The following is a 23160-nucleotide window of genomic DNA, read 5'->3' on the forward strand; positions in this document are numbered from 1 at the left end:
GGACACTTACGACAAATTTGAAGAATGCGATCAGAGCATTAGCACTGTTAAATTAGCTATTTTTATTTACAAAGCAGACTACACATACAGTACAGTTACAGGCTGCTCTGGGGGAAGCCAGCCTCACGGCAGTTCTCGACACACACCATCACATCAAAAGCTCCTGAGATCAAAGGAAAATGAATGACATTTGTCAAGAACACGCGCAAAAGTCTACACCCACATATACAAAAATAAAATTACACGGACTGAACACAACTGGGAGATGACAGGACTTCCCCTTAAAGTAGTAGTTGCTTTTAGACTCCGGACAACTATCGGAGGAATCAGACCAAGCAACTTCATCATCTAGAATGATTTGTATTCTTCAGGAGTTATTCTCCAAGGTAAAAATAAAATGCAATAGTAAAGTGACAAATTTTAACACTGCAATACTATTAGGGCTTTAATCCAACTAATACTCTGTTAAGTAGTTTTGAAAGTGTCTGACTACGGTAGTTAAGGGACACTGATATTCACCTAAAGGACATCAAATCCTAAAGATTCTCAAAAGACTTTGACATACTCGTAGATTATGAAATAAATAAGTACTCTCGGATTTCATATTCATCTGTATATTCAACAGGGAAAATGAGGAATCTAGATTTAACTACAGTTTGTGTGTTTGTTTTCTGTCTATGAGTACGACCGTCAGGAGAGTAAGGTTTGTTTTACAGGCAGATACAGTAATATAATGTAAACTAGGGCTTATTTTGGGGGTAGCACAACATTACAGGACACTTCGATAGAAATCCACTGTATAGAACACAGAGCCTATGAAGTTCAGTCATGCAGGATATTGATTCAAGTTCTATACATTACAGTTCTATCTAACAGGTCCCAAACAGTAACAGCTAGGATGGTACGAACCATCAGTCTGGGGTCTGAGACACAGCGACAGAGGCAGCTGAACAGTTTGTCTGTCCAGGAAGTAGAGGCTTTTAATGGCACAGTATAAGTCCTTGATCCATAAGAGTCCATAATAGTGCTAAAGTCGTCGGCTGTTGTGATTTTGCTACTCAATATCCAGTTGTGTTGAGTTATTGTATCCAGGTAAGGTGTGTGTTTTGTTTGTTTTATGCTAACATCACAGAGAAGGCGACGGTGGTGGAGGGTTTGGAGCTCATGTCCGCCGAGGCTCCAGCCTGTAGGAGAGCTGCGTCAGCGCTCTTTGGTTGTCAATCACGCAGAGCTTCCTAACGTAACCCCTGACCTCTGCTTGGTTTTTGTTCGGTTGGCATATGTCGGGATCTGATGTAGTAAGAGAAAGGACAAGGCAAGAAAAAAAAACATAATCAGAAAGAGTGTTTGTGAAGCCAGCAGACAAATGTAATGTAGGTGCACTGATTAATAACATGCTACTTACTGAAAGGCTGGCTTCTACAATGCCTCACTTGCCGAATCGTGTTAGCTATAATACGCTGATGAAATAGAGAAATTAAAAGATGTTAGTCACATGAGCGTGAGGATAATGAAGACACTGTTGACTGACATATAACTTAAGCTACATGTAATGATGTGCCTTTTTATTGATCAGAAAAACTCACCATTTTCTCAAAATTGACCATACTGTCAATACATGTCTTGTTGCCCTCATGTGTGAATGTCATATCTGAAAAAGAATGAATGAAATTTAATGGTGGCCATGTCCCGTAATTAATTCCTATATGACACAGTGACTGGTGTGCAGTCGCCATGGAGACATGTAGACAGTGAGTCGTACCTTTGAGAAGGAGGGGCATGAAGGGGATGATTGGTGGTTCCAGTTTGGTAACAGTGAGTCGGTAGGACCGGTGGTTTCTGGATGGATCCTGTCGTCAAAAGAATTAATAGATTCAAAATATTTTATAGTTGTTTCATTGTGATTATGAAGAACACTGCTTACTTTTCTTACTTAACACTAGAGATATATCTCTTCAGTTAGTTATTAGTTTAATTTTATTTTACTTTGTTCACCAGGTTTTGGAATGTTTGACAGCTCTGCTGCCAAACCAATACAAAGATGGTGAATAAAACCTGAATGAATCTCAGATGTAGGCCAGATAATTTTTTTTTTTTTGTAATGTGGGTGAACTGACCCATTAAAGATATAATCAAAAGCCAATTAAAATGTGATTTTAGAGACTTTGAAATGAACCTTACCATCATGCTCTCAAACTCAGCGTAGAACTTCTTAAACTTTGTGGGGAGTTTCTGTGGAAAACAGATAAGATCTCAGTGAGACATGAACGCATGCTTTAGCTACAGCAGAATGAAAACAAGGTTCACTGAAGATCTAGACTCAGATTAATTGGTTTTTAGAAGGAGGATTTACCTCCCACGTCTGGCTCAGTCTGCTGACAGCAGGGTTGCTCATCCCCATGATTATGGCAAAGAACGAATTTAGGTTCTTAAACTCTCGACAGCTACAGACAAGAACACACACAAGCAAGGAATAGAGTGAATGAGACTAAAATCAACCTTGCTGTGTATTGGAAACTCTTCGTGTAAGAGCTTGTGTACAAACCAATGTGTATACAGTATGCAGTGTGTGACAGTTGGCAGCAGGTCCTACTCACTGTGCAGCTATCTTGATGAACTTCTTGAGGAGCTGGACTCTCTTGCTGAGCTGTCCACAGAGGCAGACTTCAGTGACAACCCACAGTTGAACCTGGTTGAATCTCCGCAGGAATAAATCCAAATTAGCCGTGGTTCTTCTGAAGCTCTGCCGGCCGAATGTATGGTAGAGCAGCTCGTGCTGGGGAGAGGAGGGAGGACACGTTAGAAGAAGCAGGTTTAGGGTTAATCCAGTGGACAGGTCCTGCAGCCCTGCATCTTTAAGCATTTGTCCCACATGGATTTTGTTATGAACTATACTGCAGCACCAGTACAGAACAAGGCCAGCCTGCAGTAAATGTTTACATATATAACACAGTTACCTAATATGAGACTGTTTTTCTTTTTATTTCAAAGTGGAAAATAAGGATCCCCACACTGTACACACTCATAATGGCCCTTAGTTGCTTTTAGTGTATCTGCGCATGTGCGATACCTCGTGTACACAACTGAAGAGCTCCCAGTCAAACATGGTCATTTGATAAGCCAGGTCCTTAGAGCTCATCAGCTCAAACGTTGACATGGAGCCTGCAGAGGGGCCCTCCTGGTCTGGAAGAGGAGTCTGAGACACACAATGCACAAATGTACAAGCACAGAGAAGAGTGTAGATAGTGAGATCTCACAGGTTCACACGCAACGAGAAATATTTACAAATGTAGTTTTGGCCAAAGATGTATTAAAAGTCCCTTTAAAATAGCACATGTACATTATGCATCACACTTGGTTGCTTGTTTTTGATTAATACATTCTATGTCTGACATGCTTTACAAGGATGTGTCACTGTACTGTATGTATATCAGAAGCTACTTAATAGAAATAAATGGCAGAAACGTATCTAAAGTAATAAACACAGATAACATTTACCAGACTGTTGAGCTGGTCTCGAGGACAGGCAAATAATCGCCCGTTGATGCTCAGAGTAGAAAACGCTGACACGTCATTAGGCTTCAATATTTGTTTTTCTGAAACACAAAGAGGAAATAGCTGAGCTGTACCACTCAGACACAGTATGTCCCAACACTAACTTAAAGAATTCTAGGAAAATATGCACCAGGCTCTATTTCTCTGAGAGACATCACTGAAATTACAGATCATCTGACTATAGGTTCTGTTACAGCTGAACTTGTGATCTCTCCTTTAAAGTGTAACAGTCTTCTTACCACTGGCAGAGCTGAGGTGGACCAACAGGAGCTCGTCGGCGGTGCCAAGTTTGTCAGCAACAGCACCGATCACTTCTCTCCCAGTCGCTGACACAGCAACACGGATAGTTGTGTATGTGTGGTCACTGCAGTACACCTTCAGTAGGACTAGACACACATACAAAAATATCACTTACATATTATATGCATGTGGCCACATCCTACCATGTCCAGGGTAAAGAAGCATTTCTCCACGGCAAACAAATGGTTATTACATCCAAGAACACAGCTGAATACATCAAGCTTCCACACTTACAGTAAGACTTTGTTTTTCTCAGTATGAATCTAAATATGACAGCCTATTCCTCAAAGTCTACGCTGCTCACCCAGTGTTTTCATCCCTCCATCCATTATCTACCACACTTAGAGCATCAATTAACCTAATGTGCAAACATGCAAACCCCACACAGAAAGGTCCCAGGCCCAGGGTTCAAATCCAGTCCTTTACCAATATGGCACCCACATTTCTACTGGGCAGACATTTATGTTTGGAGGCTAGGCCTGACACTAGACAGAGCAATAGCAGGGGATCATAGAGACACACACACAGACTTACTGTCATCCTGATTCCTAATGGGTTGTTTTTTTTGGAGTCTCTCCTCTCCGTTGCTGAACTGTCGTATTAGCGTTTTCTGTTAAATGGCATGAGGCCACATGTCAGTGTCCACATCACTATGACATTGCTCAGATTTTTAGAAAAATTGTAGTCTGGGCATACCTTTTTCGTTGCCTTGGCTTCTTCTGAACTACAGAGTGAGAGAAGTGTAGAAACAAAAATTCAATAATAATAATTAGATTAGACTAGGTTTGACACGTAGGAGCTGAGAGACATACTGTAATTTGACGATTTTCTCCAGGTCGGGAACCAGGTCCTTCAGAGCCCTCAGTATCCGAGAATCATTTGATAAACTTCCATACAACTCCTGTGGAGAGACAGAGAGGAAGAACCACGCTCAGATTACGCACAAGGTCGGGGTGAGTTGTGTAATTTATTGCATTTGAAAGCTTGCCCATGTTTACCTCCAGGAAAGAGACTGCAGCGGGCTCCTCCTGTAGCAGGTATGTGTGTGTGTTGGCCCAGCGCAGGGCCAGAATCAGGGCCCTCCTCTTACTGTTGATTGCATACTCCAGCCTCTCCTGCTCAGAGCCAGGCGGAGATGCTGCATGGTAGGTGCACACGAGGTTAAAGATAAATACAAATAAAGAATCAATAAATGGATCTTACATTTCTGGCCACAGTAAAAAAAAAAAACTGTGACACCCAGTTTGTCAGCTGGTGATTGAGTCATCAGTACCACAGCATGGAACCAAAATGAATCATCATGACAGTCAAATTCATATTTTTATGCAGTTTAAGACAAAATCTTAAAATACAAAAGGAAGACAGTGGTATTTAAAGCTATCACAACACAATTCAAGAACATGTTTTATTTGCAGTGTACAGTAGATATCCAACTGTCATGCAACTTGATCAGGGAACAGAACAGAACGAGAGCAAAACACTTGACTGAAAATAGAAACTCTACTTGTGCAGAATCTACTGAAGGCCATAATTAAGCCTCTTCCTTCTACAGGTGCCACATAATGCTGCTGTTTGTTACGTACAATAATGATCAGCGCAGCAGTAGTAAAACACAAGTAGCTGAACACTTGCACTACAATGACTAATACATCAAGAAAAGACCTTCTCAGCTGGGATTACAACTTCATACTATGGTGTAAAGAGGTGAGCAGTCAGTCAGCAGTTCATTAGTGCTGGATGGTCAACTGCTGCTTCAGCGCTTCCCTAAGCATAATTGTAAGCTGCACAATCCAAGATGCTGTCAGCAGCACTGATATAGTATTGTGGCAAACAATGGACACATTGTCATCATAACATGCTGGCTACTGTTAGAAGTATGTAGGTGCAACTGGTAAGTAGGTATCACAGAAAGTAGGTATAAAAAACAAACAAACAAGATATACCGATTTCACATAAAGGCAGAGTGGGCAAGAGAAAGGATATTGTGCCATGAGTAGAGGGCACAGCTGGCTGTTGGGTATGAAGACGCAGTGCATGAGGACAAAGTCATCCACTGCTGGGTCTAACAGAGGAGGAGAAAAAAGAGAGGGCAAGAGGGAAGACAGTCAGAAGGGAACGGGAAGAAATGAGGCGCAATGAATCAGTAGGCTCAAAGCTTGTGAAAATACCATTCATCATTAATCCATCCATCTTGTTCATCTGTCTACCTGTCATTCATTCTCTCATTATAATGTAAGTGACATCCTGTCTCTGCTGTGGTAAGCTGTCTGTGTTTTGTCTTAATTTCAGGGACTGAGTTGAAGGTAAACATGTGTCCAACCTTTTAAACTGGGAATTGAAAACTACAGATAAAAACAGGTATTTTATTCTGAAAAATCCTTCATATTGATAGCCTACAACATGCTACCAAATAAATAATGTAGGCTCAACAGTGATGCAGTATTTTAGAGAAAAATAATACTGAATGTACTTTGCCTATTCACTTAATAGTTTTCTCTGGCTACCTGGTTCACTGTGATGTATGTCCATCCTCATGGTCTCCAGGAAGTGCTCAAGAATCTTCTCTGGTGTTCCTGATATCACAGTGTACCTACAAAAGGGTGAGAGGAGGTGAGTGTTGCATTAAAAAAACACATACACTTACACTCAAAGCAGTGCTTTTCTTTTTTTCTTTTTTTTTTACAATTTCTCCACGGCTAGCTATGTTGATTTGAACATTTGTTGAGACATGGAAACACACACATACTTGATGCTTCCCAGGGTGGAGGTCCGAGGACTCTTTTCTAGCACCAGCACAGCTTGTTCATGTTCTTTTAGACGCACTGTGTTGGCTTCCACATCCTGCACATACAAAACCAACAAGACAGCATCACTGAAATAGGTTTTTTAAAAGTGTAATACAGCTCAGATGCCAGAGGAGGGAGCCAAACATCATTGTAAGGGGTTATAAGCAGCCAAACCATGCAGTATGTCTCACTCAACCCCAATGAATGGATCTGTAGCCCTTGACTAGTTTATAACTGGTGTTTAAATGTATTTATTTATTTTAAAAGGGAGCAATTTGATGCTAATGTGACAACAACTGTTTCCCATCAAACTTCTAATAAATGTCCAGCTTTCATCCACCTACCCTGAGTATCCTGTTGAAGTCTTCCTTGTCCACACGAAGGAAGTGACAGTTGTCCTCTCTTAGGACGATGGAGGCAGCACGAGGTGAATCTGTGACCAGGGCCAACTTCCCAAAATCATCACCCTCATGGAGTGTACACACCACACCCTAACACACACACACACATATGCATAAGCATACACATGTAGGCACATGCATGCAAAAATACACAGTTTACAAGTCATCTTAAACCCTGAGGATAAATCAGACAGGAGCAGCAGCTCTCAGGACTGGGGTGAATCATGTGTGTGTCTGCCAGTGTGCGCAGAATGCATTTGTGTATGTATGTGTGATAAATGTGTGTTTGCACACATAAGCATGTACAGTACAGTACAACTGCTTGTACTGTAGTTGTGTGGCATGAATTTGTGTATGTGTACAATCCCTTAAGCCATTTAATCATGGGGATGATTCACGGTGAGCTGAGCAGAGTTTGCCAAACTCTGCTGCTGGTGTTTCCCTGCTGGTCTGCTCCAGACAGACATGTTAGACCAGCACATACAAATGAAATATCATCAAATGAAGCAGAAAACTACAACAAGGCTCATGTAGAAAACAAACACAAGCATGTCGGTGGGTGAAGGCATTCAAGCATGTGCACACACCTTGCCATAGATAACCACATTGACAGAGCCCTTCTGGATGATGTACCATGATGTGCCCTCCTCTCCTTGGTTGAACACTGGAAGGGAACAAACACATATTTCCTTTACAATCACAATGAATGTGCTTGCTCATTCTGTAAACTAAGGTTGTCAAACTGTGAGGTGTGTCACCTGAGGGCGCACAGGGTGTAGAGGACAGATATGAGATGCTTGTTATGTCAAAGTTTATAGTGCTGTGTTTAATCTAAACACACAGATATACAGTGATTCACCTACTTTACAAATACTCTTGGGAATCTTAAAAGACCATGTATACAATCAAGAATGTACTTTAGGACAAAGAAAAGACTCACACACAGTTCCAGCTTTTGCATGTGACTCGAAGATCACAACGCTCGCCAGTTCTCTCTTCACCTGCAAAACAGAATACAGTTTCAAAACTAGGGTCATATTGGATTTCGCTACACTGCAGAAATATGCATGAGAACAGGAAAATGCAGAGATCAGGGTTTTTCAAGATTATTCAAAGTGGCCTGAGCGTCCTCGCAGTCCATCAGGAGGAGGCATTCAATTATTTTTGCCCTTGACACTGAATGCACTGATTAATTTAGCAACTTTTACCGTTCATACATATATTATATCATAAAATCTTGGAATGACAAAATGTTTTGTTGTAGGTAAGCATAATAAAGTTATCAAATTGATTGAAAGCAGTTAATGAGATTTTTAGTTTGCAGTAATTTATATACGTTTATAACCACTGTGTCCAGAAGGTTAATAGAGGACAGTGGGACTAATAACTGATTTAACCTCAACTGTAGTGTGCCTCAAGTTATTTATAGTACTGAAATAACATGACTTCATCTAGTAGTTGTACATGTAATATTTACTCTGGCAAGGGAACGGTCTGTATAGAATATGCAAACAAAAACAAAAACACTTCTGCAGCCAGTACAGACTTAAAGCCTCCTCCACACGGTGAACACTTGCCAACACAGAGCAGATTGTGCATAACACTGTGTCCCATTACACGGATGGGAGGGTTGCTGACAGTGACAACAACGTCTCCCTCTAGTCTTAAACACAGAAAGTCTGTAGCAAGTGGTTCTGGTGAATTAACAGCCTCTACTGTCCCTTTAAAAGAGAATTGGACCGTCTCACTCACAGTGTTGGAGAGGTGAGCTAAGGCCTTGATGTGAAGGAGCTCATCATAGATGATCTCTAGGTCATCCCCTGTCCTCTGACCAGGCCTACACACACACACACACACACACACACACACACACATATATAAAGGTTAGTCAGAATGAACTCACCATGAAGACACTCCACCTCTTATCACACTGGAGTGGAATTACCAATGACACATCCTAATGATAGATAATGTTGTTTTAAAAGTAGAGACTACAAATGACTTGGGATATTATTTCACATGACATCACTGTTTGTTGCATATTTTTGGTTTTGGATTACATTTAATTCAATGTGCCAACTCTCTGACATTACTGAAATACAAAAATTGGGCTGTAAATTATGTATGATGTAGTGTTTAATTTAGTTAACTGTAATGTGTTGCCAGCATGATGTGACAAAAGAAGAAATACACTATTATCAAGTGACTGACGATTTCCTGAGGATCATGCGCAGCAGTGCGTCGGGTCCAATCTGAGCGAGGAAGAGGATGGTCTCTGGCAGCTCTTCCTCACTCTCCCTCTTCTCTTCCTCACTAGGCAACGGAGTGTCCTCCTCCTCGTCATCAAGAAAACGGTAGAAGAGGTACTTGTCCTGGAAACCGAGCTCTTGGTCCACTAAAGAGCAGACACAGGTAAAAGGATGCAAGTGTAAACATTTAAATGTAAAAACAGGCAATCAGAGTTGTTTTCTTATCTAAAAAACATAAATTCACACTTGGTCTTTGAAGTACAAGACTCTGAGGTCAAGGCCACATCTATCTATCGTTTGTGCTTCAAAACCTCTAATTAATTTTTGCTCTGGTATTCATAGTGACTCTCTCACTGTGATTGAAGTTAAGATTAAAAAACCACTCTCTAACTCAGTCAGTGACACGGTGAAATTTCCCCTGCATTCCACACTCAGATTAGTGCTGAAATTCACATTTATGCATTAAACAAAATGCAAATTTAAACAGGACAACATGAAGACAGTAACTCCTGCCATCAAAGCCTAAAACCCTTCTAACCTAATGAACTAAACTAATGAGTCTTGCAGATAAATTATCTCTGTTTCTCCATCTAGATTTACAGCATGCACTGTTAAGAGAAAGAAATAAAGAGCTAATGTTTTAGTTACCGTGGTTCAGGACCCCTTCTTCTAGTAGTGCCTGCCACATCCCCACAGCATGAGACCGTGTGAGCACACATGCACTCTGCAGCACCAGCCAGTCAACCAGCTCTGTGCCTACACAGCATTGTCTGCAATGCACACAAAAACACATTTCTCAAATAGCAAAGGCAGAAAAAAAATAGGAATAAAAACAGGAATGCCCCCAGAGCTGCTGCATGTTCACATTTCAGTACAAATAGTCACAGTTGTAACTTTGTTCTACCATACTCCTACCTGTATGTCTTGAGGTGGTACTTCCTATCCCGAATCATGTGTGGGGCTCTGGATAGGATGGCATTGCGGAGAACCTTTCCTGCTCTCTGCAGCTTCTCTGAGGGGATCTATTGAAATAACAGAGGTATGGTTAAGTGAGATTACAGTAGTTAATGTAATAAGAGAGATATTTTTCCTTACAAAGTTAAGAGTATTACTGATATGAAACCACATTTACATATCGATTGTGGTTAATGTTCATACAGCATCAGTGAACCTGCATTAAAACACAGCACATACAAGAAAATACAACCTATACAGACCACACCTGCATCTCAGACAGAGAGGAAAATGGCAGATGTGTACACACGTGTACGCACACACAGCTGCTGCCGAAAACAACAAAGAAGGCATGCTAATTGGGCAGATGGGATCTTTCTTCTATGTGCATGTATTAGCTTGCATTAGCATGAATACAGAGGATCACAGCTGTGAGTCATCACTTGTCTCTTCACAGAACACACACACACACCTCCAAAATCCTTTCTGGCATTCTGCTTCATTCACAAACATGAAAGATTGCAGCAGTGCTGGATGTTATGACACCGTGGTCTGGTTCACTATGTTCCCACTTCACCGTTTACAACACACAGGAGGTTTTCTGCAAAGACTCAAGTGCCTTTTGATTTCAAATATGAACTGCAGAACACATTAAAATCACCCATCTCTTCTCTATGAGACTAAAACATGTATTTAATCTTCTCTCAAGCCTAAATTCCCTGTCCTCACAGATAATCTGACACAAGTAGTGGGAATGCAGAGGAATCCAAGACAAACTGATGCCATACAGTAAACTGGCTGTGAGCTTGGTCCATTAATTCTGTGAGTAGTAGTACTATGAGTAAGGGCACAGTTGTCTGAGGGATGTTGGTAGTGTTAAAAAATCAAGATGCAATGTCAAACTTTTTTTTTAAAAACTACAAATACAAATCCTATAAAATATTTTAGGTCCCAAGCTGGGGTGAGCGGTTACCTTGTTGTGAGCTTTGTTGGCAGAGTCGGAGTTCATGTTGTCTTTGTCTGTGAGTCCTGAGGAGGAAAAACTGTCATCAGTCTGGCTTTTTTTAAAGATGTCTACAGGATGCAGATGCTTCACATTCACAAAACAAAAAAACACATTATGTGGCGTCCATGCTACAGTAAATGCTAGAGGAACACGTACTGCTGCCTGAGATGTGCTGATAAACATTAGGTGGATGACAGCACTTTAGGATTACAGGTATGTCCTTCTCCTATTTAAGTTATAATAATTCATTCATTCATTCATAATAATGTATTTTGCTACATTATACTCCAATACACTGTATTAGCAGCATCGACAATGTGTGTGTGTGTGCCTTCTCACTGTCATTGTTAGATCCACTCTCCATGGCTCCATAAGGAGGGGCCAGCAGTCCAGCCAGGCTTTGACGATACTTCTACAAGACAAAACACACATGCACATCAGAGTGAGTGTCAGCTTTGAAAAAATTTACACCTCAAACTGTTACGATGCATCATTTATGACACATCTTCAATAAAACATCAAACGCCTAACATTTCAACACACACACACAGCAGTGTTTCTTTGAAACACACATACTGCAAGTGCCCCTCAAAACAAAGCCCTTTGTACAACCAAGATCATTTACATGCACAACAACTAACATTACATAACACACACACACACACACACACACACACACACACACACACACACACACACACACAAAGTATTCAGACCAGGGTTAATGAGAGCACGAGGCTGATAAATGTGTACAGATGCTGTTCTTACAGCTGTTACAAACAATAAAGTGTGTTTGCATTTCTATAGCAGAGACACTGGAATACACAGAACAGGCAATTATGAGCATGAATGTGCCCCCTGAAAACACACACACACACACACACACACACACACACACACACACACACACACACACACACACACACACACACACACACACACACACACACACACACACACACACACACACACACACACACACACACACACACACACACACACACACACACACACACACAGCCACGAAGACAACCAAATTATTAACCACATCCCAGTATTAAGCAAACATCACAAAACAAAAATAGAGTTTTACCTGATGAAAACAACAAAAACAAGTGATAGGAAAAATGTCCAACTTGCCCCATGCACACTACAGACAACTCACCTGGGGAAACACACTGAGCTGTCTAATGCTGGAGGGACTGAGATCCCAGAGAGCTGCCCTCTGCTCCTTTACAACTCACACACATGCCACCGGACAGCATCCTGCTCAAAACAAGCCGCTCACTTCCTTTTGCTCTCTCTTCCTCTCACACACAGTCGCCTCAGTGTCTTTCTCTGTCTCCCACTCTGCCTCGCTTGGCTCGCTGTTATCGAGCCAAGAACCAGACCACTCACTCTCCCCTCACAGGTTACCACGGTGATCTCAGCCTCAGTATGACTGAGCTACTCTCGTGGACGGAGAGAGAGAGAGAGAGAGGGAGGGAGAGACCGAGAGGGCAACCAGAGGAGGGAAAGAAAGGAGTTGTGAGGGTGAGGGAGGGAGAGAGGGGGGAGGAAAGGAAGGAGGCTGGCAAAAGACACAACATGGCCCGTAGAAGTGAGAGGAAGTGGGCACAAGAGATGTAGAGCTGGTCAAAGGGGAAGAGGAGTAAAGAAGAAAAGAGAAATAAAGTGGGGAAGACTTACAATAACAGCCGGACGTAGTCGACTCCACAGCCATGCAACCGACAGCAGTTTGATACACTGTGTGTTTACCCACATCTGTCAGCAACAACAAGCTGTTTTACATTCACAGCCAGTTTATTCATCTCACTTTCACTTGGTGTTAGAATTATGGAGCACCGCTTTTTTGCTTTCATCCTTTCATCAAACACATGACTGCATTCATCTCGTAGCTTTCTAGTCCTCGCCATAAACAAGCACAAGCACACAAATTAGCCCATGCCCGTGTGCACACACAGACACACAAGACATAAAACACAAAGATCCTTTTACTACGAGCTGAATAAGATTCAAAAGAGGACGACCTCGGGCTGTGTTTTCTGCTTTATGTCTGTTGCCCTAAAATAGACAGCACAGAGGGAGACTGAGTGCACTTAGTTCACCAACAAAACACTACAAGCCCAATAACAAGATAGCACACACACTTTCATAACCAATTATTGCCTTATCTCACCTTTACATTCTCCTGTGATATAAAATGGAGATATCATGTTTCTGTGGTAATAATACTGAAGAGGTCATTATCATAAATCGCAATAATGAATCGATAAATGTGTTCTGTCCTGACACTGAGCGCAGTAAAGCTGTCACAGCTGCATTTGTATTACACTTTTACACAGAGAGGAATTGTGAACATTAAATACAATATTCATATTCCTTTTATGTGAGTTAAATCCATATCTAATTATTGTCTAATTCTCCTATGCTGCTGAAATCATCAGCAATGAACTCCAAACATTTATAAACCCTGGATAAGGCATGAAACCAAACCTATCTACTGTTACTCATCAAATAGTAAAAAGGCACACATGCACCATTTCATTATTGAAAAAAAAAAAAAAAACCTTTCACGTTTGGTAATAATATAAAATGGCTTCGCTTTAGTCTGACTGACGGCTTTGAAGTCAATGATGTGCTCAAGTTAATGAAAGTCTTTGAGGTGGATTCAAGATTCAAGCATTCTCAAGAGTCCTTAAGCAAGACACACAAAATGGCTCTTTACTTTGAGCCTGACCTCAAAACTCAATGTGAACAAACACAAGCAACTCTCCCTAAAATTAGTAATAAAATGTCCTGGAGCAATTATCAAACATATAACTACATTACCATTCAGTTGAGTCAATTCCTCTGCCAAGGCTAAACAATCACACACAAATCTGTCAGATTAAGATTATTATCTGGATCATATTTTTCTACAAAGTCATATCCGATTTAATTAACCCTTTCCTGAGAAACTGATGAAAGTGATGGAAACTTCCACATCTCACTTTGGAAAATAATTTTTTTCAAACTCCTACATTCAACATACAACATAACCTCTGTGGTGGTCTAGTATGAAAGCAATAATGTATACATTAAAATAAACTTTAGAGAAAAAAATAACAATGTTTTGGATTTGATAATGTAAAAGAACAGACTGTCTGTCCACACTGTAGACACCTGTGGCCTTTGGTTGATGACTGTGAAGCCACAGTGATCTGACCCGCACCGCTGCTCTGCCAGGACTTCCTCTCTGAGTGGGACTCGGTGAATTGAGAGGGTAACCTCAACAAGGAGGCCCACAGAGAGGCAGCCTCTACCATGCCAACTCACAAAGATGATGCCAGTCTCCAGGCCAGGTCATGTTACTGAGCACTTATTCATTGTACAAAGAGTTTTGCATCATACAGCATCTGTCTGCAATATCTCATCTATTAAATATGGCTAATTACATATTTGTAACATTTCATATTCTGGACATGCATCATCTAAGCAATTTACTAACTGTATATTTTCTCTCCTCTTTGTTCTAATGATTTAAGTTATGTATAATACACCAATGTTATCTGTTAGGTGGAGATATAAATAGTCTTACCTTTTGAATTAGCGCTGGTGCATGCTCTTAACATTTTTAAGTGTAAAAGGAGAGATTATTCCTGCAGTGTCTGCTATTTAATCATTGTATTTACATTTGATTAATATCTGCAAGTTAATTACAATAATACCTGCAACTTGTTTGTTTTTTTTTTAGTCATATTTTCCTAAGTATATAGTGAGTACCAGTTGGGACATGTCCCAATAAAACTCCCAACTCTAAAAGTTGTTACTGTATGTCCTATGACTGGTGGCAGCAGGAAAATCACAGGTGGAAGCAATAATGTTAATTAGTGCAAAGGCCAGTGACTGATTACAGTGACTGATTACACCTGTGCTGCAATACTTATGTCATCTTTAAACTAACTAATATTTTCATCTCATACAGCTTAATGGCATTTATTAATACCACCTCAGGACACCCCTGCACTTATCTCACCGGCTGCACTAAAATATAAAAATACTACATGTATTCAGCTCGGTGCATTGGTCTGGTGCATTATCTCTTCTGCTGTACAGCCTGCACTCAGTCACATGAGGCTCTGACAACAATAGAAATCCAGTGGTACACACAAGCACACACAGTCGTGTATTGTTTATACACTCTCCTCTCTCGTTCGCTTGCTCCTTCTCCCACTCTGTCTCTATTTTGCTCTCTCTCCCTGTGCCATAAATAACTCACTGTTGAGTTTCACCTGAGGTGTGTATCTAATAGGTGGAACAAAAGGCACTGTTATGGTGGACAGCCCTCTTGTGGTTACAAGCACAATTACAACATAAGGTAGTCTGAAAATTTCAGTCTCAATAGGGAAGCTCTTCCACAGATGGAAACCTTTTGGTTCACTACCAAGACAGAGTTTATAGCTGAATCACACGAGTTCCAGTTCACACTACACTTCACAGCTACAAACAGTCTTTAAATCTCTTTTTCTCTCTGTCTCTCACCTCCCAGAGGGTTTTAAACTCCCTCTGTTCAATGCGGAGCAGCTCGCTGGTCTCTCTGCTGACAATGGTAGCGTGGCGTGGCGTGTTGTCCAGGATTGACTCCCCAAACGCTGTCCCAATCCCCAGTGTACAGATTGTGACTGCATCCTGCACACAAACACAATATACTGGGTTAAACTGCTGCTGTCACAGAGGAGTAATAGTCAGTTATAATGGTGGGGTTTTGTAGCAGTACAGTGCAAGGCTACGCTGTGATGCCAGACAGCAGTAATAAACAGCAATATATCATAAGGGTTTATTTATGAACATGGACAGACATGGAGAGCAGACAGATTAATGTATGATAATTAATGCAAATAAATTTAAACATGAGAGCCTGATAAACAGGGTCTCCTGTGAGGAAAATATCTCTAGGTGCTAGACATAATTGAAGGGGTTTGAGAAAAACAAATGCACATCGACATGCACACACGCATAAACCAACAACGTCCACTCATTTAAACAAATACTCTGTCTGCATGCTACGCAAACCTTTTCAGCTGTCCAATCTGACATTTCAAATATAGCCACAGAAACTAGGCCACCAGTGGCACTTTAGGGCTACATACATGAAGAGGACGTTTCACAATGAAGGGGCATCTTATCTTTGTCTTTCACTCCGAAACAAATCCTCCCTCTCTCTTCTCCCACGTGTCATTCCTCTCCTCTATATGTACAGTATAACCCTATTCTCCACACTCTCGCATAAAGGGTATAAAGTGCAAGCGGAAAACACAATCCTCAGTGGACTTGTTTTCTGTGCCATGGCAGCTTTGCTCTGGCATATTTAAACAGGGAGACATGAGCTAATGTAGCAGAACAATGTCAGCACTGAAGAGGCTCGTGCAGGACCAGCTCTCTAACGTGGGGAGCACTTGTAGAGCAGCCTGGATCTCAGCAGTGAAGGTTATGAACGGTGTGAGAGGAATAGGAAATGGCAGCCACACAAACCCACTTCTTATTCACAAAAATAGAAATGAAAGGAGTGAGTTCATCTGGAAGTGCCCTTGATTCAAGATTTAATTCATCATCTATTCATTTGTTATTCAAATGATTTGCCGGTAAAACACAAAGAAGATGCACAGCAGTACATGTGAAGTGTGAAAGTCGTGACATTTGATCCTGAGGTTACCTGGTGGTTGGCTGTTTCTGACACTTTGACATCCAGAGAACCAGAGAGGACAGCATACCAGCTGGTGCCTATGTCTCCCTGTCGAAACACTGCAGAAACAACAGAGTTACAGCAACACTGAATGTATTTTGACATGTCATACATAGTATTGGTTATGAAGCGATTTAAAATAGAGTTATTATGACTATGATTATTATTATAAAGTACACATTTTAAGTGGTACCAGATTGATTGATTCATAAAAATAAATCACAACACTATTCCATAATATACCACCAGTATTCCTCCATTTAGACCAAAAATATTTCTTCTTGGCTCGAGCTCTGCTGCGACGTCACAGTCCATCATGTCAGCTTATAAGTACATGCTGGGATGCAGACAGGGGCATGAGCGTATATGCATAGCTGTGTAGCTGTGTATTTCACAGACCGTGAAGACAAATTAACCCCTGAGACGATTGACATTATGTATCTATCTATTTCTTCTAATTTCTTCTTCCCTTCCCAATCCTTATGGGTGATGTAAAAACGTGACGACAGAGTTTGGTTTGTCTGCTCTGGGCTACTGTAGAAACATGGCAATGCAACACACAGTGCAACAGGAAGAGGGCAAACTCCTTATTTAGATTTGAGTGGCTCATTCAACGCCTACATCAACACTAATACGTTAATATTGTGTGCAGAGGTGTGTGCACACATGAATAAATCGTCACAGTACTCTGCATTTGAATGCATCATAACAGAGCCTTAAGAAGACAGCGAAGATACTGCAGCATGACTGTCATATGTATAATGACTCCTATAGAACAGTATAATTCTGTATACTATATGATGAATGCTTCACAGTGGCTGAGGCTGTCACTGCTAAAAAACACTGTATTATAATCCAGCTACAGCGTATGCATGCGTGCGTGTGTGTGTGTACGTACAGGTGATCCCTTTCTCCAGGCATTCATAGAAGGCACAGGCGCAGATCTGCAGTAAAAGCGGAGATGGAAACCTCTGAAAGGCTTTGACCTCTTTCAGTCTGGTCAGAATAATGTCCACATCGTCTCCTGAGCGCTCCGAGGGCCTGTGTGCAGAGAAACCCCACCATTAGACCTACAGTAGCTTTTAGGTGTTAAGTAAGCATGTCATTGGTGTTACAAAATGATTAACTGCGTGATGTAACATGCTCACTGTGATGGATTATCCATCTCATGGATGCTCATTTCCTACCCTGAAGGCTAAGAAATCAATCAAAAACCTACTGCGTGCTTTGAAAATAGCTTCGCAGTAACGCTAAAGGTTTGTAATCACTAGTTAATGGAGTAAAACATGAGGAATCAGTGATGTTGTCCTCCAAGTTAAAAGACAGCACTATTGTTTTAGTGTTGTTGACACACTTGTGTGTGTGTGTGTGTGTGTGTGTGTGTGCGAGCACGCTGCTTTATTGTTGGGCCTGGTGTCTGCTGATAACAGTGGAGAGCTGCAGGCGTTACTTCGCTCGGCTCAGACCCCCCACAGGGTGTTGATGCAAGATCTCATTTGTACTGCTGCTATTTCTAATACGCTTAAATCTGAGTGCGCACACACACGCACACACACACATGCATGTCACGGTTGGATATCTACGCAGACACGCACACACACACAAGCAGGAGAACAAAAAGAAGTTTGATCTAAGAGCTTTAACATTCTGCTCCTGAGATGTGGTGGTGAAAAAACTATAGAACCAAAATGTCCAGAGTAACACATGCTGGAGTTAGCCCCATTCATTCACTTAAACTCCCTTTCCCAGTGACTCATCCTTCCACGTGTGTGTATGTGTGTGTTCATACAGAATAGCTAATGCACCGTGGATTTCTTCCTTCACAGATGGGAGGCCGTCTATCCCCTCTCCTCCTTCAGCTCCTTCCTTTTCCCTTGCTCCCAGCTCTCTTCTTTGTCTGCCTCCACTAAACATTTCTCTAATCTTATCTCATCCATTTTTCTTCTCTTCTCTCCCAAGACTTGCCTGTTCCTCCCAGGGAACAAACCAGACAAGATGGAAAAGAACAAATGACCCCTCTTTTTTCTTCAAGCTACCTATTTTCTCCACTCCATTACTGGCACAAACCACATTTCCCTTCATCCATTAAGTCCCACCGCTAACACACTCTCACATCCCGTTGTTATTATCCTTTTATTTCTGCTTTGCAAGCTCACAGCCAGCGATGACTCCCTCTTTACCCATACACACATGTACATACAGCAGTAAACACATATATGTGTGTCCCTGAGCAGTACGCTGTCCTCAGTAGCCAGGACAATACTCCCAGATAAACACAGACTACACCTTAAGGGCCTGCGCTGCACAACACATCTTCCGGTACCACAACATCTGCTACAAGCTCAGGGCGATTACACACAGGTCTCTTCTTTGTCTCTCTTTCTTTTTCTCCCTTGTTTTGTGTCTGACTCATCCTCCCATCATCCACCTACTGCCTGCGTATTGGCCCTCGGAGCTCCAGCAGGGCATCATATCCCAGTGTGGGCTGGGTTAATGGCTGAGACAGGTGGACTCCCACACACTGCAATAGGGAGAGACAGGGAGGTTAACTCTTCAGGGTTGAGTGGGTAATACTGCCATCACCCTTCACCCATTCGTCTACAATAAACTGTTAAGATCTGTCATTTATAATTAATCCCCTCCCGTTAAATCCTTGTTTTGTTGTTCTTCCTGCTTTGATGTCCTGTGCTTGCTCACTCCCTGCCTGTCTGGAGGAATCTGCCGACTAGCCCGCTGGTGTGCGACGGATGTGACCTGAGAGCTGTTCACCTTATCTCACTCTCCCTCCCTCTATCTCCCTTTTCTCTCCTCCTTGACTTCTCCTTCCCGAGCCCCCCACCCACCCCCCACTGTCCATGTCAGCAAAGATCTCAGCTTTCAACCACGAATCATGGCAAAACACACGCACACAATGCACAGAGGATTTACTAATCGACCAGCATGACACAGCGAGGAGGAAATTGAGAGACACCAGAAGGTTCTGCAGATTGTTTGAAGAAACACCCATCTGGAAAAAAATTGGTGTAATCCAGACAAATAAATCATAGGTTGATTTGTGGCAGCTAACCAAGATGTCAGGCGGCCTCAACACAAACTGACTTCCTGAGCTGGCAGATTAATACGTTAGCGTAGCAGCAGAGATCCACTCTTGAATTGTGTGTACACAGCACCCATCTGTATCACCACCAACGACCTGAGATCCTGTTAGAAACACTGAATATTAATCACCACACACCACACAGCTCAGACTACAATTTACTCATTTAAAAATTACTCATCAAATTACTCATTCAGGCTTGACATATTTACAAATTAATCTACATGTTCTATGTAGGAGAGGATATATTTAACTTGTGTTTAATTATTAACTGGTTTAATTGTTTATTATGTATTCTGAATGGCTTGTCCCACTACACTTGGTGCGTCTAGTTTCCTGCCTTAAAGGGACATTAAATGTCAACAAGCATCTGCTCTAGGGCTATGTGTGTTGACTGGACCATCCATTACCAGCCTGAGGCTACACTCAACAAAACAAATCAGATCTTATCTCAATTCTTCACACTCACTGGCAATAAATGTCTTTGTACAGATATATTAGTGACAGTCACATCTTAACCTCTGTCTTTACTCCCTTGTCCTTCCTCCCCCTCCCCGCCTCTCACTCTTCACTTGCTCACATCAACAGATACTGTGGAAGAAAGGTCCCAAACACACACACACACACACACACACACACACACACACACACACACACACGCACGCTGAGCTTGTATTGATCGAATAAGAGGTGCATAGTTGAGGAGCACTCAGAGCTCTACAAGATCCTGCCCTTACAGACACACATCTACAAATGTTTATGGGCTGCATTTAGTGTATGATGTTGAGTACCAGAGCTTTCTGTATGATGGATGTTTTCATCCTAAACACCGGATTGGACAGCATTTTAGCACAGGAAGGGTCACGCCCATCTCACAGTGGTAGTATATCTTTACAGAATTCTCCATGTTTAACAACAAATAAACGAGAAATCACACTTAAGCTGAAAAATGGAATCCAAACAGAAAACTAATATGTAAAAAATGTTAACTTTAATTTATCAAGGCAAATGCCTGATTGTTTGTACTTCCACCTTTAAAATGTGAATACCTGGCCATTTCCCATGTATTTTATGATAGCATATTGAATTATCACTGCACACTGTATTCAGATCATAAATCCAATCTTATCATAGGTGGGGATGAGAGGACAAGATGGTAGCTTCAGGTTGCCAATGGTAACGTGCCGATGTGTCATAGTGAGGTGTGTACAGTATGTGTGGGTGTATGAGCTGCGGGGTGTATGTCTTATATATCTCCTTTTTTTCTCTCAAAGTGTTTAGGTGCATCATCTACTCTGCTACAGTAATTAGTATACAGGTGCCCTTTCATCTTCTTTATTTATTAAAGCCCTCTCCCTTGGATTCAGCAGCATGCACGCAGCTTAGGACCTTTAATATCACTGGACAGAGACAGCAGGAATTAAACCTATTAGCAGAGTTGATAATTAACACACTGTAAATTGACTGTTCAGTTGTTCTAACCTGTTCTGCTAAGCCAGACTAGACTAATAGCCTACAGCCTCACATACAGCCCTGTGGGGAAAAGAATTAGGAAGAAAAAACAACAATGCCTTTAATCCTTATTTTAAAGAAATCACCCACACACAACACCCAGTAGTATTTTAAAAAACGTAAAGCTCTTTGATTCAGGCGGACAGACAAACCATGTGCGTCTAATGAGCCATCTACCACAGCCCATGCAGTGCTGAGACATCCCAGTGAACCTCGAAGCCACCAACGCCTTTTTGACCGAGGAGATACAAAAACGGGAATTATAAAAAAAAAAAAACGAGGGTGTGTAGGCTATTTTTATGCACTGAAGCCTTTACAATCACGTTTTTTAGGGACATCTGTTCACTGATAACGACAGTAACCTGTACTACGCTACAGACAAGGCGTTATCTTTGCTATCATTGCACACACTGCACACGCAGCGATCGCCGGTTCCGATTAATCACGTTGACGCGGATGAATGAAAAGAGAGGGGCTGATGAGAAAACACGTACGGTCGCTGCCGCGTGTGGACGCGCGGCGTGGATGGGGGCTTGTTCATCGTGGCGTGGATTCACTCACCTTTTATCCAGACAGCAAATCCACTCCGCAGACGGAGACGAATTAGGGGACGTCTGCACTGCGACCATCTTCCCCGGCCGTGTGTGTGTGTGTGTGTGTGATGCTACCGGAGGAGGAGGCTTCCCTTCCCGGTTGTCGGTGGTCGTTAATGAACGTGAGCTCCGACTGCGCCCCCTCCCCGCCCCTCTGCTCCGAGCTGCCAACACAACTACAGGCGGCTGCTGCTGCTGATGCTGCTGCTGATGCTGATGCTGCCTTCATCAAGGCATGTGCAGATGACTAGTGTCAGTCTGCCACAGTGGGCTGTTTGAGGGCAGCTGGAGGGCTCACAAACAAACACACTGCAGTGCACGCTTCACGGGGTTATTTTATATCCTACTAACTTTGGACAACTAATTAAGAAAGAGTATAACATGTAGCTGTAGTGAGCCCTGGAGGAATATTTATATCTGTAAAGTATTTTCTGCAGGCTACAGTAGCCTATATTGCATGCAGCAGTGAGACAATCAATGCCTTTGATGTGTCAATATTTGAAGCTGACCCTACTGGGGCTTGGGAAATAAAGATATTTGCTGTATAACAGGAGAGTGTAGCCTACAGAGGTCTGTGCTCAGCCTGAATCACCTCCTGATTAGTCCACTTTATGTAGTGTCTTTGGGCCAAAATGCCACCAGTCGTTTTCACAGAAGACATTTGGACATGTCACAGCCATAGGAGTGATTTTAAATCATTGATACTGGTCAGATTTCATTTGGCAGCTTCAAGGTTTCTGGGTGTTGTTGTGCTGCTGCTGCCTCACTGTCATACAGTCATAGCTCAGTGGGACACAGCAGACTCATCATCAGTGCTATGTTGAGTCAAGATGTGTGTGCATAAAGTCAGTGGAAATGGGAAAAAAAAACAAAAAAACAATCCAGTCGACCACAACAACATGCCAGTTTCTAACCAGTGTAAATCCACTCTTGTATTGAAATATGTATTTTTTTTAAAGCATGTTATCTTCATTTGAGGTTT

The 23160-nt window shown here is 41.9% G+C and overlaps 1 protein-coding gene across 2 annotated transcripts; it reads right to left on the reverse strand.

Moving 5' to 3' along the window:
• Positions 1–42: 42 nt before the first annotated feature.
• Positions 43–22390, reverse strand: LOC146971332 (rap guanine nucleotide exchange factor 4-like). Of its 2 annotated transcripts, XM_085805863.1 has the most exons (30): positions 22147–22390; positions 17875–18017; positions 16947–17035; positions 15776–15922; positions 11591–11663; positions 11219–11274; positions 10207–10313; positions 9940–10061; positions 9254–9437; positions 8795–8879; positions 7983–8043; positions 7630–7706; positions 6986–7132; positions 6602–6696; positions 6360–6445; positions 5850–5917; positions 4854–5015; positions 4668–4756; positions 4552–4579; positions 4390–4465; positions 3795–3941; positions 3499–3596; positions 3071–3196; positions 2598–2776; positions 2354–2444; positions 2182–2232; positions 1763–1850; positions 1587–1651; positions 1406–1460; positions 43–1290 (listed from the first exon to the last, which is right to left on the reverse strand). In XM_085805863.1, exons 1-30 carry the CDS (start codon positions 22212–22214, stop codon positions 1163–1165), a joined length of 2991 nt encoding a protein of 996 aa, XP_085661989.1. In that variant the 5' UTR covers positions 22215–22390; the 3' UTR covers positions 43–1162. The 2 variants fall into 2 exon arrangements, with proteins under 2 accessions (XP_085661989.1, XP_085661990.1); XM_085805864.1 differs by lacking the exons at positions 15776–15922; positions 16947–17035; positions 17875–18017; positions 22147–22390 and adding an exon at positions 12417–12670.
• Between the last annotated feature and the right edge of the window lie 770 nt (positions 22391–23160).

This window comes from Trachurus japonicus, chromosome 17 (assembly GCF_045865225.1).
Source record: "Trachurus japonicus isolate A0001 chromosome 17, Traja_1.0".
In the NCBI taxonomy this organism is placed as follows: Eukaryota; Metazoa; Chordata; class Actinopteri; order Carangiformes; family Carangidae; genus Trachurus; species Trachurus japonicus.

Bases quoted from the DNA above. Each gene is read 5' to 3' on its own strand.
- LOC146971332 (XM_085805863.1), bottom strand. From the start codon at position 22,214: ATGGTCGCAGTGCAGACGTCCCCTAATTCGTCTCCGTCTGCGGAGTGG. The intron at 9,438-9,939 runs GTAACTAAAACA...TCTGCTCTTTAG, and splicing joins AGAAGGGGTCCTGAACCACG to TGGACCAAGAGCTCGGTTTC. The intron at 4,466-4,551 runs GTATGCCCAGAC...GCCATTTAACAG, and splicing joins AAGCCAAGGCAACGAAAAAG to AAAACGCTAATACGACAGTT.